The sequence below is a fragment of the Falco biarmicus genome, chromosome 10, assembly GCF_023638135.1.
Source record: "Falco biarmicus isolate bFalBia1 chromosome 10, bFalBia1.pri, whole genome shotgun sequence".
Taxonomy (NCBI): Eukaryota; Metazoa; Chordata; class Aves; order Falconiformes; family Falconidae; genus Falco; species Falco biarmicus.
The window spans coordinates 10,415,960-10,434,773 of NC_079297.1; the positions used below are offsets into that span (position 1 = coordinate 10,415,960).

An 18,814-nucleotide genomic window follows, 5' to 3' on the forward strand; every position below is an offset into this window, starting at 1 on the left:
AGGGTTCCTACAAGCTCTTCCCACCCTGCAGGCAAAATAATCCTGAATTTTGAATTATTTTTTTTTTTTAAATTTTGCTGCTGTAGAATGAGCTTATAATTCTGAGGAAGAACAAGTGTTGCTTTATCCATGTAGGGGACCAAAAGCATTGCTTGGAACACAGGGTGCAGAAACAAGAGTAGGAAGTGATGCTCTGTCTTTGAAAGCTGATTTGCTTTTGTCCTTGGGACAGCAGAGCTCAGCCTGTCTGGCTGCAGTGACACTGCTGGTTTGTGCCCCAGCCCTGGGCGGGATGTGGTGAGCTTTATCTCAGAGCAAGCTGATTCCAGCTTTCTGAGTAATGCTGGCTTATTGGAATAAGCTTTCCTTTGATCTTGCAGACAGAACTCCACAACAGCTGCTCTGCAATAGATAAAGACAGCCCCTCTCCAGGCTGATCGCACTTGGAGATTAATTCTTGGGATGCACAACAAAGGCGGCAGCCCAGAAAGGCGAGACAGTCCTCTCGGTGTGCACACCTGCAACTGGGACAGCGGTGCTGGGGAAGGAAGTCGTCTGCTTGTGTATCAGGCCTGTAGCATACTAGGTGTGATATACGTGGATGAACTTCTGCTTTGTCTCTCTCTGCTATATACTCACAACTGTTTCCTCTTACGGAGACTGGAGAGAAATGCTGTTCTTGCCTGTTAAGCCTGGGACACGTACGGTGAATCTGGAAGCTGCTGTAAAGATTTCCCCACCCCGGCCCATTTTAATGGAAATTGCTTGATTACAAACTCTTAAAGTTTTTTACTAAAAAGTTCTTAAAATTTGTTATTCCCAAAGGACTCACTGAAATGCCTCTTTGTGCATTACTTAAATATTGCTTTGGTCTTGCAATAGAGAACGACAATGTTCACTTGAGATGGGTGTTTTCTGGCAATGTTGATTTTGGGCTTCCTGCAGGGATCACAAAAACCTGTTGGATGTATGTATTTTCAGTAGGAAAACAGCTCTGCGTTCTCCTCAGAGCTTTTGGAAAGGATGAAAAATATTCTGTATGGATGATGACTGTTGAGTGTGGGTCACCATGAGTCCAAGCACTGGTCCTTACCAGGAATCCACTATCTCTGAATGGGCTATCCAACAGCAAAGGGCGCCTATTTAATGCCTGGAGCAGGGCTGGTGTGACTCGTGTTGCTCCTTGGCCTTTGTATGTCACACCTTTCTTGGCACTCGGGGATGTTGTGAGCTGGGATTCCCCTAACAGCGACACCATCTCTCCCTGTGAGGAGCAGGAATTGGATTTGGAGGCTGCCAGAAGTGTGGGTGAGACTGTGGAAATAACCTTTGCCTGTAGCTGAAGGTAGTCAGGAGCAGTGGTGGACATGACTTCACTGTGCCCACTGCTCAGCATGAGTAACCCGTTCCATGCATTTCCATGCCAACCATTAATTTCCAGATGCAATGACTAGCACGGTATTTTCCATTTCCAGATCTTGTTTGTACTGGCATGATTTAAAATACTTTGTAATTACAGTGGTTCCTATAGTCAAACTGCTAGAGCGATGCACGGTGCTTAGAAGTTTCTTCTTTAACTAGCAATTTCAATAATGACAGTAATTCAGATAATCTATCTTTGTGGCCTTGTGGCTTTCAGAAGTATAGGGATTTTTTTTTACTTTTTTAGAGATGTAGCCTTATCTCTATATATAGCTCAGTGGATATCTGGTATTCTAGATGTGTTAAAATAAACTCGACTGAGAATTTCCAGTCCCATTGCCACAAACTTTCTGGTGTTGCTCTTCACATTAATGCAACCAAGTAAACGTGGGAGGAAATGGATGGGGAGAGGGGCAAGCTTGGCAGGCTGCTGTGGGCACTGGCTGCTTATATTGCCAGGCAGCTCTGGGGGGCGGGTGCACGCCAGCAGCATCCACTCTTTAAATTGTTAGGTGATTGTGAACGGGCTGGACTTCTCCCCTGAGCGAAGCAGGCTAGCTAGAGGTGAAAGAGGCCAGGGCACAGTGAGAAACCCAGGGTGTTGGCACTGAGGTGCACATCTCTGGGTGTGAGGGGTGGGCTGTCCCCAGAGGGACATGCTGGTGATGCCTGACCAAGCCCTGAGCTTGCTTGTGCCTGCTACCCACAAGTTAACAGTTGAGATGGGATGTGGCAGTGTCCTCTCAAAGATGAGGTGGCCTCGATGGGTACAACTTCAGGAGCAGTTGAGCTTCATTTTGGCCACAGCTCACAGCACAGTAGAGTGGGCAGCCAGATGTGACAACATCCTATTGAACAGGGGAAATCCTTCAGTTTTGGGAAGATGGCCGAATCCCAAAGCTGCTCTCATTTGCTGGTTATGTCTACTGCCAGCGAAGATGCTCCTAAATTACTTCTGGGAGAAACTGGTCAGGCAGATCAGAGGCAGACATCTCCCTCGGTGTGCAATTATGTGTGCTGCTTGCTTTGAGAAGAGGCCAAAGCAAATGGGAAGTAGCGATTAAGGTAGGCACCAGCAACAAAGACCTAAAGTATAGGGCATGGTGTTTATCGGTTGTCAGTGTACAGAAAAGGCCTCTCCTTAATTTGACTGAAGATAGAAGAGCTGTAGCCCAATATTTTTGTGTATTGATCGAGTAACTGTTATTTTTCTCAGAAGATCTTCATGTGTAGAGGAGGGTGGGAGGGGCAGGTGTTGATTAAATGTAAACTCTTCTGCAAATGTGTGTGTGACCTCTGGCAAGTTGCTCATTCTTGCCCTCCCTTCAGAGACAGGGAACAGAGGTGGAAAGGTTTGCCATGCTTCTGTCCAGTTAACCCATATATTTTCAGCTAAAGGCTTGACAGAACTGGGAGATCCCAAGCCTAGACCAAGCCTTAGGGTCGCTACTGTCATACTGACAATAAATCAACCAAATTCACTTTTTCAAAGTCTTCAGCAGTAGAAGCAGTAGGTGCAGTCTGTGATATTCTGTGACCACGTAGCACACTGAAGGTTGCAGGAAAGAGCTGTTGAACACGCAGCATGTGACATCCAGGATGTGCTTGTGTCCATAGTGTCTGTGGGAAGTCATGTGTTTCCTTTTAAAGCAATAAAACCTCACTGAAATCTAGCTGAATTAAAAATCCATATGTAAACAGGTATCAACAGTTTTCTTTGTGGTAACTTATGTATAGGGTTGTTTCTGCCACTTTCCAGAGATCTGAAAGCTAAAGCTAAATCAAATTAAATACTGTTATCGTCTGGCTCTGGAACCAGGGAGCCTTAACAGATGCATCAAAGCGCAGGTGGCAGCGGGACCAGTGAGGACCTAATTGCTTGTTTGTGGCACCTGTACATGCATGCAGGGAAGTGCTATGGAAGGTGTTTTGGAGATGTAACAAACGAGTTGTTGGGTATGTTCCACTTTTCTCCATGAGTGTGTAACTTGAGGTTAGCCCCATCAGCAGAAATAGTCTGATGAACAGAAATCTGTTGTCTGGCAAAAGGACAGTGTGCTTATATTTGGGGGGGGGGGGGGGAGAGGGGAGAGGGAGGGGTGTTTTGGGTGTGTTTTCCCCTCCCCTCTGCTACTTTCTAGTCTTTGCTTGAAGCTGTTGTAGGTTTTGAAGCCTTCTTCCAACCCTAGATGGGGGTTCAACTCAGTTCTTAGGGTAGTAATCGAGTTGGCTTGCTGTAATTAATTATATGTACATACGTGTTTGTATTAGAAACATGTAAACACATACGTATATGGCTGCAAGGGTACCCAAAGCACAGCAGTGGTGAAGACTTGCCAAAGCAGGCTAAGAGCTGGAAAAAAATCAGGCAGTTTGGGAAGATGGGTTGAAATTGGTACTGGAAAATAAACATCAGAAGGGTTGGAGCCAGCTTATTTGCAAGTGCTGAAAGAACTGCCTCTGCTTGCCTCTCCAGTGTTTGGTCCTCCTCCCTGCAACCATCAAGTACAGTCACTGGCTCCCCATCAACCTGTCTTGGATGTCTCCTTCCTTGCTTATGTCCAGTGGACCTCCATGCTGTCCGAAATCCCTTCTCTCCTAAACAACGTTGCAAGACTCATTCTCTAACAGTGTGATCCTTGATGCCATCAGTTTTATTAAGGGCCTTAGAGGCTTGGTAGCCTGTAGCCAAGTTTACTGTTTTCCCCACCAGTGAGAGCACTATACCTTGCTACAATCAAGAAGCAGTGGGAACAGCAAAGTTCATTAATGCTTGCTTTGTCAATGAGAAATAGGAAGTATTGCCTTCAGCCTCAGAGCCCTATTCAAAAAAATGTTGCCTTTGTAGTAAAGGGGGGCCACTCTGCCACTAGATGGGGGGCTCTATGCCTCTGTCTTTGTCTAGTAAGTGCTTCTGCTGTACGGACATCAGCATCCCAGATCTCTTCTTGAAAGCCTGTAGTTTAAACTGTTCTTTGGTAGTTTGCACTAAAGGTTTTTAATTTTCCCCAGTGTATCTGCAGAATAGGGATGTCATGTCTTGCTTGTGGTACGGTGAGGGGCCGTGGAATATCTGTGCTGTGCTCTTACAAACCTAATATTGATCCTGTGTTTGACTGATCAGCCAGGGACTGACCTAGATGATGACAATCCTTATGATCTGTTCCAGCTCTCCATTTGCTGAGTATCTTTCAAGAGGAGGTAGGTGAATCATGGACTTGATACTTTCCTAGTCTTCTATCCCTTTTTGTAAAGGGAAGGAGGACACATCTAAGGAGTTATCAGAGTATGTTTAATATATAGTCTGGAAATTAAGCAAAAGCAACTCCAGTATCTTGCAGTGTCAGTGGAGATGTTTTTCTTTTCATTTTCTGAGAGGTGCTGCAGTAGAAAACCAGATCTGCTTCCTCAAAGACTGTCACTCCCATCTGGAGAACATAATATTTGACCTGTGGGCTTAATTTGCTGTCAGTCTCCTACAAATCCCAGGAAGGAATCTCCATCTCTTAACTTGAGGCTGTTACCTCTTGCCCAAACAACAGGTTTCCCAAGGCTTATTCTTGAGCCAGATGAGAAATGTGAAATAAATGAATGCAAAATACAATCTTCTTCATTTTTAACTAATACCAATAAAAATGCTTTGGAGAGAGAGTGCTTTTCAAGTGCTGATTAATAGGATTGTCATTGCCACTCTGCATCGCCACTGTAGAGGAGGAATCAGGCTGCAAAGTGCAGTGTGCTGCTGAAGACATGTCTGTCTCTGGTTGTGATATTTTTTTAATCTAGCATCTTGTTCTCAGCTGCTAGTAGAAACAGGAAATCTCTGAAAGCTGGGAAGAGCTGATACAGTTTGTGCCTTGAATCGGTTATGCTTTTCCACCTACTCCTGTGAAGCTGGAGCTATTGCTTCTGAGCAAAAATCCCTCCAGCAGCTCTCAAGAGGGAGCTGGCTGCCATTCCTGACTAGACTGAAATGGTTGCAAGATCATGACTGAGTGACTGAGGTGGTGGGGGATATCTCAGCCTAGAGTTTAGACTTCATTCCCAGGCACACCAGCCTCATGGAAGTCCTATACTGCCTTGTCTCATCCTTTTCTGTGGACCCAGTTGCAGGACTCTGGGACCCCACTGTACTGTCTCTGTCGAGTGTGGTCTAAGAACATCCCCACTAGCATGGACTTTGTTTTTTTCCTGCAAACCAAAGATACCAACTTTTCAAAAATATCTGGAAATAAACAGTTACATGATCCACTGAAATTCTTAACAAAGGACAAATTGAATCCTTCATGCTGTGTAACAGCCATAAATAAAGGCTTTATGGCTGAGAAGTCGTAGGCAATGTGCCAGCAAAATCGGATTTATTCCCTCCCCACTGCCTGCAATATAAGTGTCTGAAAATGGGGGTTCCGAGGGCTGTTCTGACACAACGTTAACTGCAGCTTCTTAAACCAGACTCCCTGCCAGTATTTATAGTTCACATTCTGTGCGTGGTATGTGTGTATATAACTGCACCAGCTTTTACAGTTGATTTCTCAGTAGTCATGTGAAACCAAAACAACTGATGGGCTGAACTTGGAATCACTTGTGCACTTTTCTAATTTAAAAAAGAAAGGAAAAAAAAAAAAAGTCTGCCTTGCTGTTAGGAAAGAGATTTCTTGATTAAAGTTGCTCCAAGTCGATGTTGGCCCAACCTCTGTAGAGTGTCATGTTCCTTCACCCCAAAACCACTGGCTGGGTTTCCAGGGGAACCCTGCAAGATGGATTTCAACACCTGGTTGTCAGTTGCAAAGTGTGTAGCTGCATGCTTTCTTTTCACAAATGGTTGGCCCTACCTCCACTTGCTGTCCACTCCTCAGGAGTGGTTTAGCCCTGAGGTTTCATGAAATATGTCCTTGGAGTAATTAACAAAGTCCTAAAACTGCAGTCCAGCCAGGTCATTCCCTGTTAAGGAAGAACAACTGAATTCAGTGGGTTTAAGAGGTAGATTCTAGCTACAGGAGCCAAGTATAGGTCAGTAGTGGCAGTAGATCACTAGAGAAATTAATAAACAAATTGAAAGCAAAACTCTTCATGTGTCAGTTTTGGATCAGCTGACTATGTTGGTTTGTGCTCCTTTCTTTTATGTGTACATATAGTCAAAGATAAAAGCTAAAGTGAGGAATTTTTCCTTATTAAACTATTGCCCAATTTTTTTTTTTGTTTTTTTGGTTTTTTTAAGAGGCTGACTAGTACTTCTGCCTGAGGCAGACAGATGTAGAGCCATCAACTTCTCTGCTCTTGTCTACAGCTTGTTATAAACGCTGAACAAAATGGCTTAAATTGTTGGGACCTGAGAAATGATATCTTTGAGCTCTGACCCTTTGTAACCAAATCCAGACACTGAATGTCTCTGCTTCCACATATTTTATATGAAGCACCTGACACAGCAGCAACAAATAACACAGGAATAAATCCAGCAGCCTGCAACAGTTTGCCTTCATTAGCCAAGCCAAAGGTCACCTCACTGGTGTCACCATTAGTGTCTGGTCATTGCCTGCTCTAGACCTTAGCAGAGAGATGATGCAAAGGAGGGGAAGGTAGGGACCCAGGTTGAAAGGGCTTCCAAAGCCTCTGCAAGACTTTTTGCACCCCACAGCCATGGTGACATCCCAAACCTCTATGTGCTGCTTCAGAAATATAGCATAAACCTGCAGTCCTGGGCTTCAGCTGCAGGTGCTGACATGCTAAAGCAAAACAGATCTGCTGAGTTGTTTTTTTTTCTTAAGAGCTGCTTAAAATAAGAATGTTCGGCCAAAGATACCCGCAGCTTGGAGCTGCTAACTCAGGAGTCACTTCAGTTTCCATTCAGGAAGGGAAGTTCATGTTTTTAATTACAGGCAAGCACATGGATATTGCAGTGAATACAGGCACTTGCCCCCTTCCAGTTCCAGACACAAATGCTCCATTCCCCACATTACGGCTGACTGGCCTGGGACTGGGTTTTATTGCAGACAAGCAAGCCAATTCTTTGAGAGTGAGGTTAATTCAAGCAGCCCCATGTAGAGCCTTATACTGCAAATGGTTAAAGGCTTAACCATGCCTGCAAACATTCGTCAAGTGCAAAGCTACCTTTCTAAGGGTTTGTGGGTCTGAGGTTGTAGCCTCCTCTTCTCCCCTAGTTTCCCAAGTACTTTTTCCTGATTGGAAAAAAAAAAAAAAAAAGTGAAGTTGATGAATGCGACTATAACTTGTCCTGTTTTCCTTTTAAATATAAACCCATACTCAAGCTGTCTAAAGATTGTGCTGTCTTCATTTATGGAATTAATTCAAACATCAGGATTCTATTAATTGGAGAAAACAGCAGATTTGTTCCAAAGTGGCAAACCTCACAATACCAAGTAACTCTCAAAACATTAAAAAGTCGGCTTCTACTGCCTGGTCAGCAAACAGACCCTCGGAAAACTAGCATGCATGCTAGGAAACAAATCGGTGCACTAAACGTGTGTTATTCAAAACTTTGGCTCTTTCCTAGCTGCTGGCTTAGGAATACAAATTCTACTGCATTAAGCAGAAAAAAGGAATAGATATTTTTCTTTAAAACAGAGTAACTCAAAGTGGCCATAATAACCCATTTGTGTTGCTTTTGTACTTGGGTAATGAATGACTGTAGTATAAAGTGTTCCTAGTTTTTGCCTCGAGGTCTTGTCAATCACTACCTGATAAATAAAACTTCAAACAGGCTCCTTTTAGCTTAATTGGGCAGAATTTCTCTCCAAATGAACAGCTGAATACAGAGAATAATGTGTGGCAGCAATGGAAGTCAGCAAGCAGGGTATTTGGATGGAAACCTACAGAGGATGCAAATTCTAAACTCAAAAGATGAGTCTCTTTGGTTTTACTTACCCAGAAAATGCCTGTTGCCATTGCAGGCCGAGCTGGAAGGATGGAACAGAGCAGCAGAGGGAATCCCGTGGTCCTTGGCAATGCCGCTGAGCTGCGCTTGTGCGAGCTCTGCTCTCCCTCTCTGGTTTTAGGCTTTCCAGCTGACACTCCCATAAAAATCAGAAATCTTAAAATTACACTAAGGCTTATTTAAATCATTATCTTTTATTATATGAACGTTGGCAGCAACAGGCGCAGTTTCCTGCATAGGGACAAAAGGATCCTACTGTCAGTACTGGAACAGATCTGAAACGGCTCAATTAAGCAAACATAACATCCTCAAAGTTTGGCCTGAAAGGAAGTTAAAATAACTGTTCTATAAAATGTTTTAAATGTGCTTTAAAATGTCATTACTCAGATAAATCTAGCCATTTTGAAGTTGGTTCGCTAGACTTTTACGGCCCTGCCAGTTTATGGCAGCGTATGTATTCGCGTCAAGAATTCCTCTTCCAGAACAGTAGATGAGGAGACAAAGCCACAGTAGCGCTGCAGACTGAGGGGAGGCTGCAACCAGCTCGGGAGCGGAGTTTTGGCTCCCAGGCTGGGAAAGCTGCTCCCAAGCACATCCAGCAAGTTGTGCGTGTTTGTGGCAGAGCTGGGAACCGACCGATATTTCATGATATAAGGCTGTATGTGTTGAAGTTAGCGGTAAAGCTGCTGTTGGCTGCAGGACTGGCACTGTAAAGCCAGGATGGGGGGAGGGTTGTTGTGGCTGTTGTTTTGTGTGCATATTTTAATATTATTTTTTTAAAAAATTCCTTCCTCCCCTTGCTGGAACCATCTCTGGCTTACACTGGGTCTAAATGCAGAGAATTAGGACCATACCGAGAAATACCAGAGGATTCTCCTAGATCTAGTCTAGGCATACAAAAGCCACGAGGGCATCAGTTTAGGTCAATAAAGGTCTTCCCACCAATGCATTGCTGGACTTCTGATCAGTGCAGAAAGCAAATTTACCTGTGAATTTGTAATCACTCGTGAAGTAGTTTAACTCCAAAATGCTCATGATTTAAGCCTCTGGATCAGTAAATACTTCTACATAACCTGGAACAACTCTGTTTGCAGTTCAAAGTAAACGAGAACCCCAAAATTGCTGTTATGCCCTGAAGATATAATGTTTAGTTAATACAAGGATTTAGACCATTATTTTTTTCAGCTGCCTCCATAGCAATGCGGTGTGGTATCCACAGTAGGCAACCTCATGCCAGCAGCATCTCTGAAATATGCTAAAACAACCTAAATTAGAAAATGTCAGCTTCTTGGCTGATGTTCTTTTGGAGTTTCTTTCTTCCTTTCTTGTGCCTCTATAATTTTATTGGGATGACTAAATCTCTGAACTATGTTAGCAGTAAACAGAACTAATTTACCCCCTGCTTCTTTGAAACAGCTGCTGACAGCTGCACTATAATTCAATCATGGATCTTTGCAGTGCAGGCTGCAAAACATATTCATATTTTTTGTATTCTTCCCTCTGTTGTATTTGGACTGAAGGAGTCGCACCAAACAGCGACATGTGCTGTGTTTTCCTGTACAAAGAGATTGATCTACATGAAAACAGAGGCTTAAGATGAAATACTGCCCAGCCAAAAAGGTTTTTGAAAACGGAGAATAACCACACAGATACACAATCTTGTTGGGGTATCTTTTGTAAAGTTGCAATGATTTATTTTACTACTTTGTACAAAAGGCTTCTGACAACTGCTCTATGAAAAGAATCAGAAATGTGTATGCATTTTTGCCAACTGTTAATAAATATCTTCTTAAATAAGGAAACAAATGTGTTTAGGAACCGAGAATCATTTTTCTTGGATGTGATTGAAAAGGAATTCAAAGATGGAAATAAATAATTCTTCTTCCACTTGTGACAACTATTTACATAAAAATGTACAAACAGTGAAGCTGATCTTGAGCCTAGCATCAGAAATTCTGTTATTGTGGTTAAAAAAACCCAACAAACCACACACCAAAATAAACAAAAAAAAAAAAACCAAACAGAAACAATCCCCCACAGAATATTTAATATATGAATCCTATACAGCAAGATACTGTGGTCCAAGTTAAAAATGCAATACACCAACGCAGTGACCACCAACACTGAAACACCCGCAAGAAAAATTAATCCTTGACTACTAAATAGTGGAAGTTTAGGCATGATTGGCTTTTAACTTTCGAGGCAGCACCTTAACTTCCTTTAGGAGGTTTACAGAAGCACTGGTGTATATATGTATACAATGTCAAAAGACACTTGCCAACTGTGTGATTTCAATACCTCACTCTAAATGAGAGATGCTCTGAGGGCAGTTTTGGCTGTTTATTGCAGGTGGTCTTGTCTGCAGGCTCCAGGGAGAGAAGGTCTTTTGGCTTCAGCTGTCGTCCTGCCGTTTGTAACTACTGGCCAAGTCTCACCTTGGAGCAGTTAGGAAGTTTGCTGGAGTTGTGCCTGCAGAGCGTGCGTGCCATGGCCAGGCTGGTCCTGCAGGTGTTTGAATTGCCTGGGCTGGAAGCTGGGCACATCTGGCAACTGCTTCCCAAAGCCCTGGTCCAAAAACCTACTGATGTCAAGGGGAGATTTCCACCTTCCTATGAGTCTAATCCTGCTACCGAGAAAAATGCTGGGAAAACCCAAATTACTTAAATGAGATTAGAATTAGACCATCAGAAACAAGTTTCCAGTTTATTTCATAGATGGTAAATTTTTTCTTCCTTTGCTTATTCTTTGTAAAGTGAGGCATCTGGTCTGGATTTGATCTGTGACTTAAAGGAAGAAGAGCAGTAAGCAATTTCCAGAACTGGGCGGTTGCATTCATTTATCTTCTTTCTCTAACTCTCCTCTAAGGCAAGATATGGAGCCAAGTTCCCACTGCGGCTCATGGCTCTGTCCACTCACTGAGAAAAGAGAACCATCTCCAGGGATTTATTAAGTTCTGGACCCATCTGTTGGAGGTTTAGGTTTTTGAAGTTGGGAGATTTAGAGCTGGGTGTGCTGTGGACCCGGTGTTTTATTGGACAGAATTTTCTTTTTTATCTCTCTGGTGAAATTTATGCCAATCCTACTTTGTAATTGCAACGTATGCCAAAGTGTTGAATTAGTTTGTGATTGGTTACTGCTAGTTTGTATTCTTCTTCACAACTTTAATTGTATTTTAATTACAGAAGTGTGATGTTTGTATAACCTGTGACTTTAAAAGAAGGCAAAAGAAAAGCCTTGAGGGGACATTTTCTTGCTCCTGATTCCAGCTTGTTGGTGTGGCTCTTGAAAGGTTTTTTTTTTTTTTTTAAAAAAAAAAAAAAGGTGAAACCAATTATAGAGCAGGGGGTTTACTGTAAACACTGACCACGGGAAGCAAGGTTTCCTAGCTTGTTTCTAGCTGAGTCTGTGTGGTGCTGGGTGTACATCCCAGCTTACAGCACCTTCTGCACTTCAGCCTCCACATTTTTGAAAAAGCATTGGAATTTGTTCTGTCAGTGAAGTCAATGGAAATTTTCCAAACAGGAGCAGGATCTTCAGCTGACTTGCACAACTTCGTAACTGCTTAGGATACCCCAGCTAAACCTTAAGTTTAATCCCACTTTCTTAACGTTTTGCTGCTTTCCTGTTTCAAGTTCACAGCAAATTCAAATTCCTTCCGGTTGCTAGAAGAAATTTCCTACCACTTTTGACAGAAAAAAGTATACCCAAAAAATCTTACTCTTTATTTTCTTCAGTTCTTTTGCTTGCCAATTAGAAAATTCTTCTTTTTCTTACACTGATCTGTCCTTTGAATTTGCATCAATCCAGACATAGCTTTTGCTACTATAGTTTAAAACTGGAAGTTGCATGTAATTAATCTTTTGGTTTTGCTTATGAAATTGAAGCAAAGAAGAGGAATGGAAGTAATAATTCTCTAACAAAATACCTGTTCACTCCAGGTATATTTTGTTCACTTATTTTATTGCAAACTGTATTACAGGAACTACACATGCTTATTAGTCACAGCACATTCTCACCTTGGATAGTTTTGGGTTTTTTTTAACTCACAATCACCACTGGTGAGTTTGCGATCTTCAGAAAGACTCATTTGCAAAAGTATGTTTTGTAGGAGCCAATTTTGTAGGCAGATTTGGTTTTGAATGGTTTCTCTGGCTTGTTTCAGTTTACAAGCTCATTGTCTGTAATAAACTAAAACAAAATGTGTTCAAATGCCACTTAGATCCAGAAACTGTTCCATTGTCTGAACTTTCAGAAGCCTGGTCCTAAAAACTGTTTGGGATTTTTTTAAGCCCATCTCTGGAGTGCTAACCTTTTTCCCCTCCCCCACATAGCCATACAAAACCACTCTTTACAAATAACTTTTTTTTTTCTTCTTTCCTACAAATCTAATGACAGCCACATGCTCGTACCACCATGTTCCTGTATTTTTTTAAGATAACATTGGAGCTGTCATCAAAATACAGCACTGAGATGGCATTGAGTTGTGTAGGAGCGCAGCAGGGTTTCGGCACAGTCTCTGGGTTTATAAAGTGAACCTGGGGGGGAATGAAAGTAGAGGCATGTTAAGATTTACTTTTCCCCCTCTCCCCCCTCATATTTTTCTTTCTCAGGCAACCTTCTGTCTGTCCCATGCACTCACTCAGACATGTTTTGAACACCTGGCTTTGTGTACAAATGTCTTTAGATGTCCCCTGCATGTAACGGAGGCTGACGCACACATCCAAGTCAGATCTAGTTGGAAATCTTTCAGTGAGGCAGGTTTTCATTAGAAAATTCCCATTTGTCAGAGCAGTCAGCGTTCTGCAGAAGTGTACCAGTTACGATAAACTCCGCAGGACGCACGGGTGAGGTCTTGTGCGAAATCCCCTCAGCCCTGGGCGGGGGCCCCTGTCCCTGCAGCTGGCAGCACCGAGACTCAGCTGGGGCCAAGGGCTCCGGGTCCCCTGTGCTCCCTGCTGTGGGACCTCCAGGGAGAGGAGGAAAAAGCAAATAAAAAGCAATCTACCAGGAGAAAAACATGCAAATATTTCTTCCCTTGGAAACGTAGATGCTTCTGCTTTCCCTAATACTTTTTGCAGTGTTGTTCTTGGATGCACACACGACATGGGGTGTAGAAAAGGTGCAGTGAGCCCCTTTGTGTGCAGGGGGCCTGGGCTGTTAAACTGGACCTGAGCTAGGTAGGAAACGACATCCTGGCACGTCAGCTCGGTGTGCTGTACAGCTAGGGTACTCGGGACCAGCACGTCCTCTGGCCCATGCCGAGAGCTGTGGTGCATTGGCTTTGGTGATGCAGGGGGGGCTGGGTGCCCAGCCAATGGTCCCCCTGAACACAGATGCCGTGTCATGAGGACATGCTAGCTCAGGGCTCCCATGTGGGCATCCTTGCACAATTTCATAAACCAAATACATCTACAGAGCAGCTGGGCTGTGTAATTTTGGGATTCGCTGACCGCATCCCCAGTCTCCCCCCAAAGCCACTTTTGGCAGCAGCATACAGTGGATTCTTACAGTTTTTCCAAGATGTGCTGATAGCGAGTCTCGTGTCCTGCTCTCTCCTTCCCATGCAGTGGGACTACTCCACTATTAATACATCTATCATTGGGCCCTTTTAAACTAGAAAGAGCATGTCAATGCTTGCAGCAAAGACAGGGTACTTCCCAGGAATTATTAATTCAGGCCACTTGGCTAGACATGTTGAGCCAGACGCTGCAGGCATCTTAATGAGCCAATGCAGACCTTCTTTCTCTTATTAGCTTAGAGATTTCTTTTTTTTTGGTTTTGTATATAAACTTATTTCTGAGTAGCATCTATCAGATGCAACTCTGTACTCGCAGCTACAGTGCACCTACCAGTGTCTGTACAATGGCATGATTTGTAGCATTCATGTATGAATTCAACGGGAAAGCACATTCTCCTTCACAGTAATAAGCAGCATAGCCCTCTGGAGCGATGATCCAGTCCTTGATTAAATTGAAAATGTTGGATTACAGAAAAAGACAGAAATATTGTGTAGTGAAACAAAAAGTAAGACAGCACATAAATCTACCAGTTCATACACCCACATACAATTACAGTGGCCTGCAAAATAAAAATTTGGTACGCTGGCCGTTCTAATGCTATCTTATACACCCCTAAAGCTGCTGCTTTTCCTGGAGGGATGTATCCCATTTTGCAAACGTGCCTACAGAGTAGCTGAATTTCAGGGTTTTAGTTGTTTATCGATTCAGCAGTGTCCTCCCAGCTGTCCACAAGGATCACTTCACCCATGACTGAAATGCAGGAACAAGCTTTCAGAAACAAAATGTCTTTGACCAGGTCTAAAAGAATTGGTAGATGAAGATGACGAGCTGTATATGCATTCAGCACTGCCAGAGGAAACTCAGGGCCACAGTTTCTCAAAAGGACTTAAGCGTGTGGCGTTTCTAGTCAGTCTCACGCTAAATATTTGCATACCCTAATTTTGCAGAAGCAGTTCTTAAGCATGCTGAGGGCAATATACGCTTTTTTTCTCTCGGATTAAAAAAAAAAAATCCAGCTATTGGCTTGACCTCACTACTGCAGCTTGCTAAGTGATGTGCAAAGGCACCCCGGTCGCGCACAGCCCTTACCTGCCACCCTAGGTCCCTGAAGCTGACGTAGAGCTCATGCTTCTTGCAGGCTTGTCGCTGGTCGCTGCTGCTGTTCTCTGCATGGGGAGAATGGGTGGCCATAAAGCTGGGCTGCCCCCATGCCTGCTGTACCCCTCAGCACCCACAGCCCTCGGCAACACCCCGATAGGGAGTGAGGTATCGCTGCTCATCTGTTGCACTTGTGATGGTTTTTTTTTTTTTTTCCTTAACATTTTCAAGCTTAGTCATAAATAATGGCTGGGTTCAATATATATGAAATGCCCCTCTGGCTTTTTGTGCAAAGCCATAACAGGCCTGGGAAAATAGCTGCTTCGCCCCCCCCCCCCCAAGATATTTTTTTTTGGCCTTCCTTTGAACTCATAGTAGCAAAAAGCAAGTTTCTCTGATTATCAAATAATATATGAAAGAAGACGCTATAAAAGGAGTGATCGGGAAAGGCACCTTTTATGTATTTTCTAAATTCCTGTCTTTGAATCACCTGCATTACTGGTGATAGTTGCACCTTCAGGCCTACAAAAGCAATGGATGACATTAAGGTAATGTGGAATCTGTCCATCTGTCCAGTGCAGCTGGATGCAGATTACCGACTTCTTGCAAGGGGTGACAAAGTTTGCTGAAGCCAAAGAAGAAAGCACAGGTCTGCATCGTGGATCGGAACAACCATGACTATCAGTGCAGTTTTAAAGTTGTGCCCACCCTGGACATACAGCCTGAGCTGGAGACCCAAGCAGAAGTACCAGAAAATAATTATTTCAGCTCTTGTTGTTGGAAGCTAACTCATTGTGGGGTCACCAAGCTGGAGGCAGGACACTGGTTACAGGGAGTTTTCCAGCCTACTCACAGAAGTATGAAATTCTTTTGTCCACTACCCATTCTTTAAAAAACGAATTGATATAGTAAATAGATGACAAAAAAGCACACGGACGCTGCAGACCATCTATGCTTGGGGAGCTGCATAACCCAGAGCTTGCACATACAAGCCACAGAAAACTATTTTAAGAGACTCTTTTGGGGTTTGGGTGAGAGGTACAGAATTACATCTCTGTGGGGAGATCAGAGAAGCCACACCTAGCACCAGGGTTGCAGAAAAACGCTGTTAATTCTAGGACAGGAATAACCTGATTAAATATAAGGAAGCTGCACCAAGGCCAATAGGAGAGAGTTCTCCTATAGCCTTGCAGGTAACCCCAAGCAACCCAAGGCAAAGATGAGTCGCATAAGATGATATTGTGCCCTTCGTTGTCCTTTTCCTTCTTCTTTTGCAACCTCTCCTTCCGTTCAGTGAAGCGCTCGCAGAAAGAGAGCTGGAAGTTGCCACTGCCCTCAGCAGAGCAAGCCCTGTGCTGTGGTTCCTGCTGGGAAGGTCACCAAGGGCCCATTATTCTGAGGTATCTCGTAATTAAGCCACGTTTCTATTTCAACTGCCTGACAGAGTTTTCTTCCATATTAGGAAGCACTGCTCCCCCAGAATAGCTGTGGTTATCCAAGCAACGAAGGGGCTTTCTTCTCCTGTGCAAAACTTTTGGGACTACTAGGCATTTTGGGAGCCAAACTTAAAATCACAAAACTCTGAAATTCAATCTACAGCATTTTGATTCAGATTCACTGAAATATATTGCCATTTTGATCACTTTCTCATTGTGAAATGTAAGACAATTACATTAAAGCAGTAAGTATTTATTTCATGTGGGAGAAAAGGAGATTTTCTGGTTAGGTGCTTTTTTTTGTTTGTTTGTTTAAATACATTGGATAAAGAAGTCCCTCAGTTTAATATTGTTTCAAAGAAACATTTTTCTTTTTTTGAATAATCCCTAATTCCAAGTAGTTTCAAACCAGCAACTGAACATTAGTGGTAGACCAAAGAGACAACAGACAGACTGAATGCGGGAGAAACCTTTCCCACATTATCCCATGCCCAGAAACAGGGACCCAGCAACCCGCACTGTACCTGCGATGTTCGACACCCGGAAAGCTTCCTGGTTCTTTGGTGTTTTTGATCGATTCTGGCTCCTTTGCTTCCCTCCTGTGGAGCGAATACTGCGGAGATGCACCTCGGTGGCTTTGAAGAAGGCTACCGTGAACGGCTGCTTGTTCTGTGGGCCGTGCCTTCCAATAAGACCCGCCAGTTTGGGATTGATGCTTTGCCCTTGATAACAGAATGGACCGGTAAGAGGGCCTGCAGTAGCAATAACTTTTCATTTTCAGCAGTCATAGTAAGGATAACAAGGAGGAGAGATGCTGCCTGGCTAGTAAGGGTGATTCCTAGGCACGTCTGTATGCGTTGATCCACCCAGGGCCTGGACTTAATCGGCAAAGCTGCTTCTGACAAGAGCAGCTCAGCACAGCTAACTTCATTTTATATCTGTGTGTAAAAGTTACATAAAATAGTCCTACATATAATTATTTTACCCTAAATCCGCTTAGTGTTAACTTTTCCTGCATTCTTTAGAGGGGTTTCTTTAAGTTCACCAACCTATAATTTGAAGTGATCCTATAAAAGGAACCATAAAACTCAGCCCATAGGAACACTAAATTCCCACTGGAAGGTTATTAACTTAAAATAAAAATGCCTTGTATGAAAAGTTGACAGAGTTCCAGATATACTGTAGCTGAGAGAAACAAATAGTTCAGATGTTTGGAGGCATTTTGCTTATTGCTGTATCTCAGCACTGCTGTACCTGACCTCTTCGTTGCAGAACGGCTGATTACCATTCATGCTTCCTTCATTCTCGCTTTTAACATAAATTGAGTTTTGGTAAAAGAAGAGTAGGTGGTTTCCCTGTAGAATTAAATCAATTACTTACAAAAAACACAAGGGAGGGGGTGGCAGTGGGAAATTCAGTATTTCTCCCTGTTGCCTCCAAAGGACGTCTGGGTGCTGTTGTGAAACGCAGGGGTGATACCCTGAATTACTTTGTTCCAAGTTACTGAGTTACTGCTGCTAAGTCACATTAATGGCTTTTGTGGTCCTTTTTGCTATGGACAGAGCTGGCCCTTGTCAGCCACAAAAAAAATATGCCAAAGGGGGGGAAGACCAGCCTGGCTGGACAGAGAGAGCTTTGGCTGGAACTGAGGGATAAAAGGACAGTTTACTACCTTTGGAAGAAGGGGCAGACACCTCTGGAGGACTATAAGGATGTCGTGAGGTTATGCTGTGTGAAGATTAGAGAGGTAAAAGCCCAGCTAGAACTCAGGCTGGCCGCTGCCATAAAAGATAACAAAAAATGATTTTATAAATACAATAGAAATAGAAGGAGGGCCAAGGAGCATCTCCATCCTTTACTGGATGTGGCAGGGAACATTGCCACAAAGGATGAGGAAAAGGCTGAGGTACCCAATGCTTTCTTCGCCTCTGTCTTTAATAGCAAGACCGGTTACCCCCAGGGTACCCAGCCCCCTGAGCTGGAAGACAGGGACAAGGAGCAGAATGAAATCCCCACGGTCCAGGAGGAAACGGTCAGTGACCTGCTGCTCCAGTTAGACACACACAAATCTACAGAGCCAGATGGGATCCACCCCAGGGTCCCGAGCGAGCTGGTGGAGGAGCTCGCCAAGCTGCTCTCCATCATTTACCAGCAGTCCTGGCTAACTGGGGAGGTCCCAGCAGACTGGAGGTTAGCCAGTGTGAGGCCCATCCACAAGAAGGGCGGGAAGGAGGATCCAGGGAATTACAGCCCTGTCAACCTGGCCTCGGTGCTGGGAAGGCCACGGAGCCGGGAAGGCCACGGAGCCGATCATCTGAGTGCCATCATGTGGCAGGTGCAGGGCAACCGGGGGGTCAGGCCCAGCCAGCGTGGGGTTATGACAGGCAGGTCCTGCCTGACAAACCTCATCTCCTTCTATGACAAGCTGCCCTGCCTAGTGGATGTTG

General features: G+C 43.8%; 1 protein-coding gene across 1 annotated transcript in view; it reads right to left on the reverse strand.

Annotated features, from left to right (window-relative positions):
- Positions 1-12,257: 12,257 nt before the first annotated feature.
- The window catches only part of BMP7 (bone morphogenetic protein 7), a 47,962-nt gene continuing 41,405 nt past the window's right edge, over positions 12,258-18,814 (reverse strand). Inside the window, exons 4-7 of the mRNA XM_056354769.1 lie at positions 16,892-17,089; positions 14,923-14,999; positions 14,164-14,274; positions 12,258-12,849 (exon numbers count right to left, since the gene is read on the reverse strand). Of these exons, the coding sequence (XP_056210744.1) occupies positions 12,700-12,849; positions 14,164-14,274; positions 14,923-14,999; positions 16,892-17,089 (536 nt within the window). The 3' untranslated portion in view covers positions 12,258-12,699. The remainder of the gene's footprint in view (positions 12,850-14,163; positions 14,275-14,922; positions 15,000-16,891; positions 17,090-18,814) is intronic.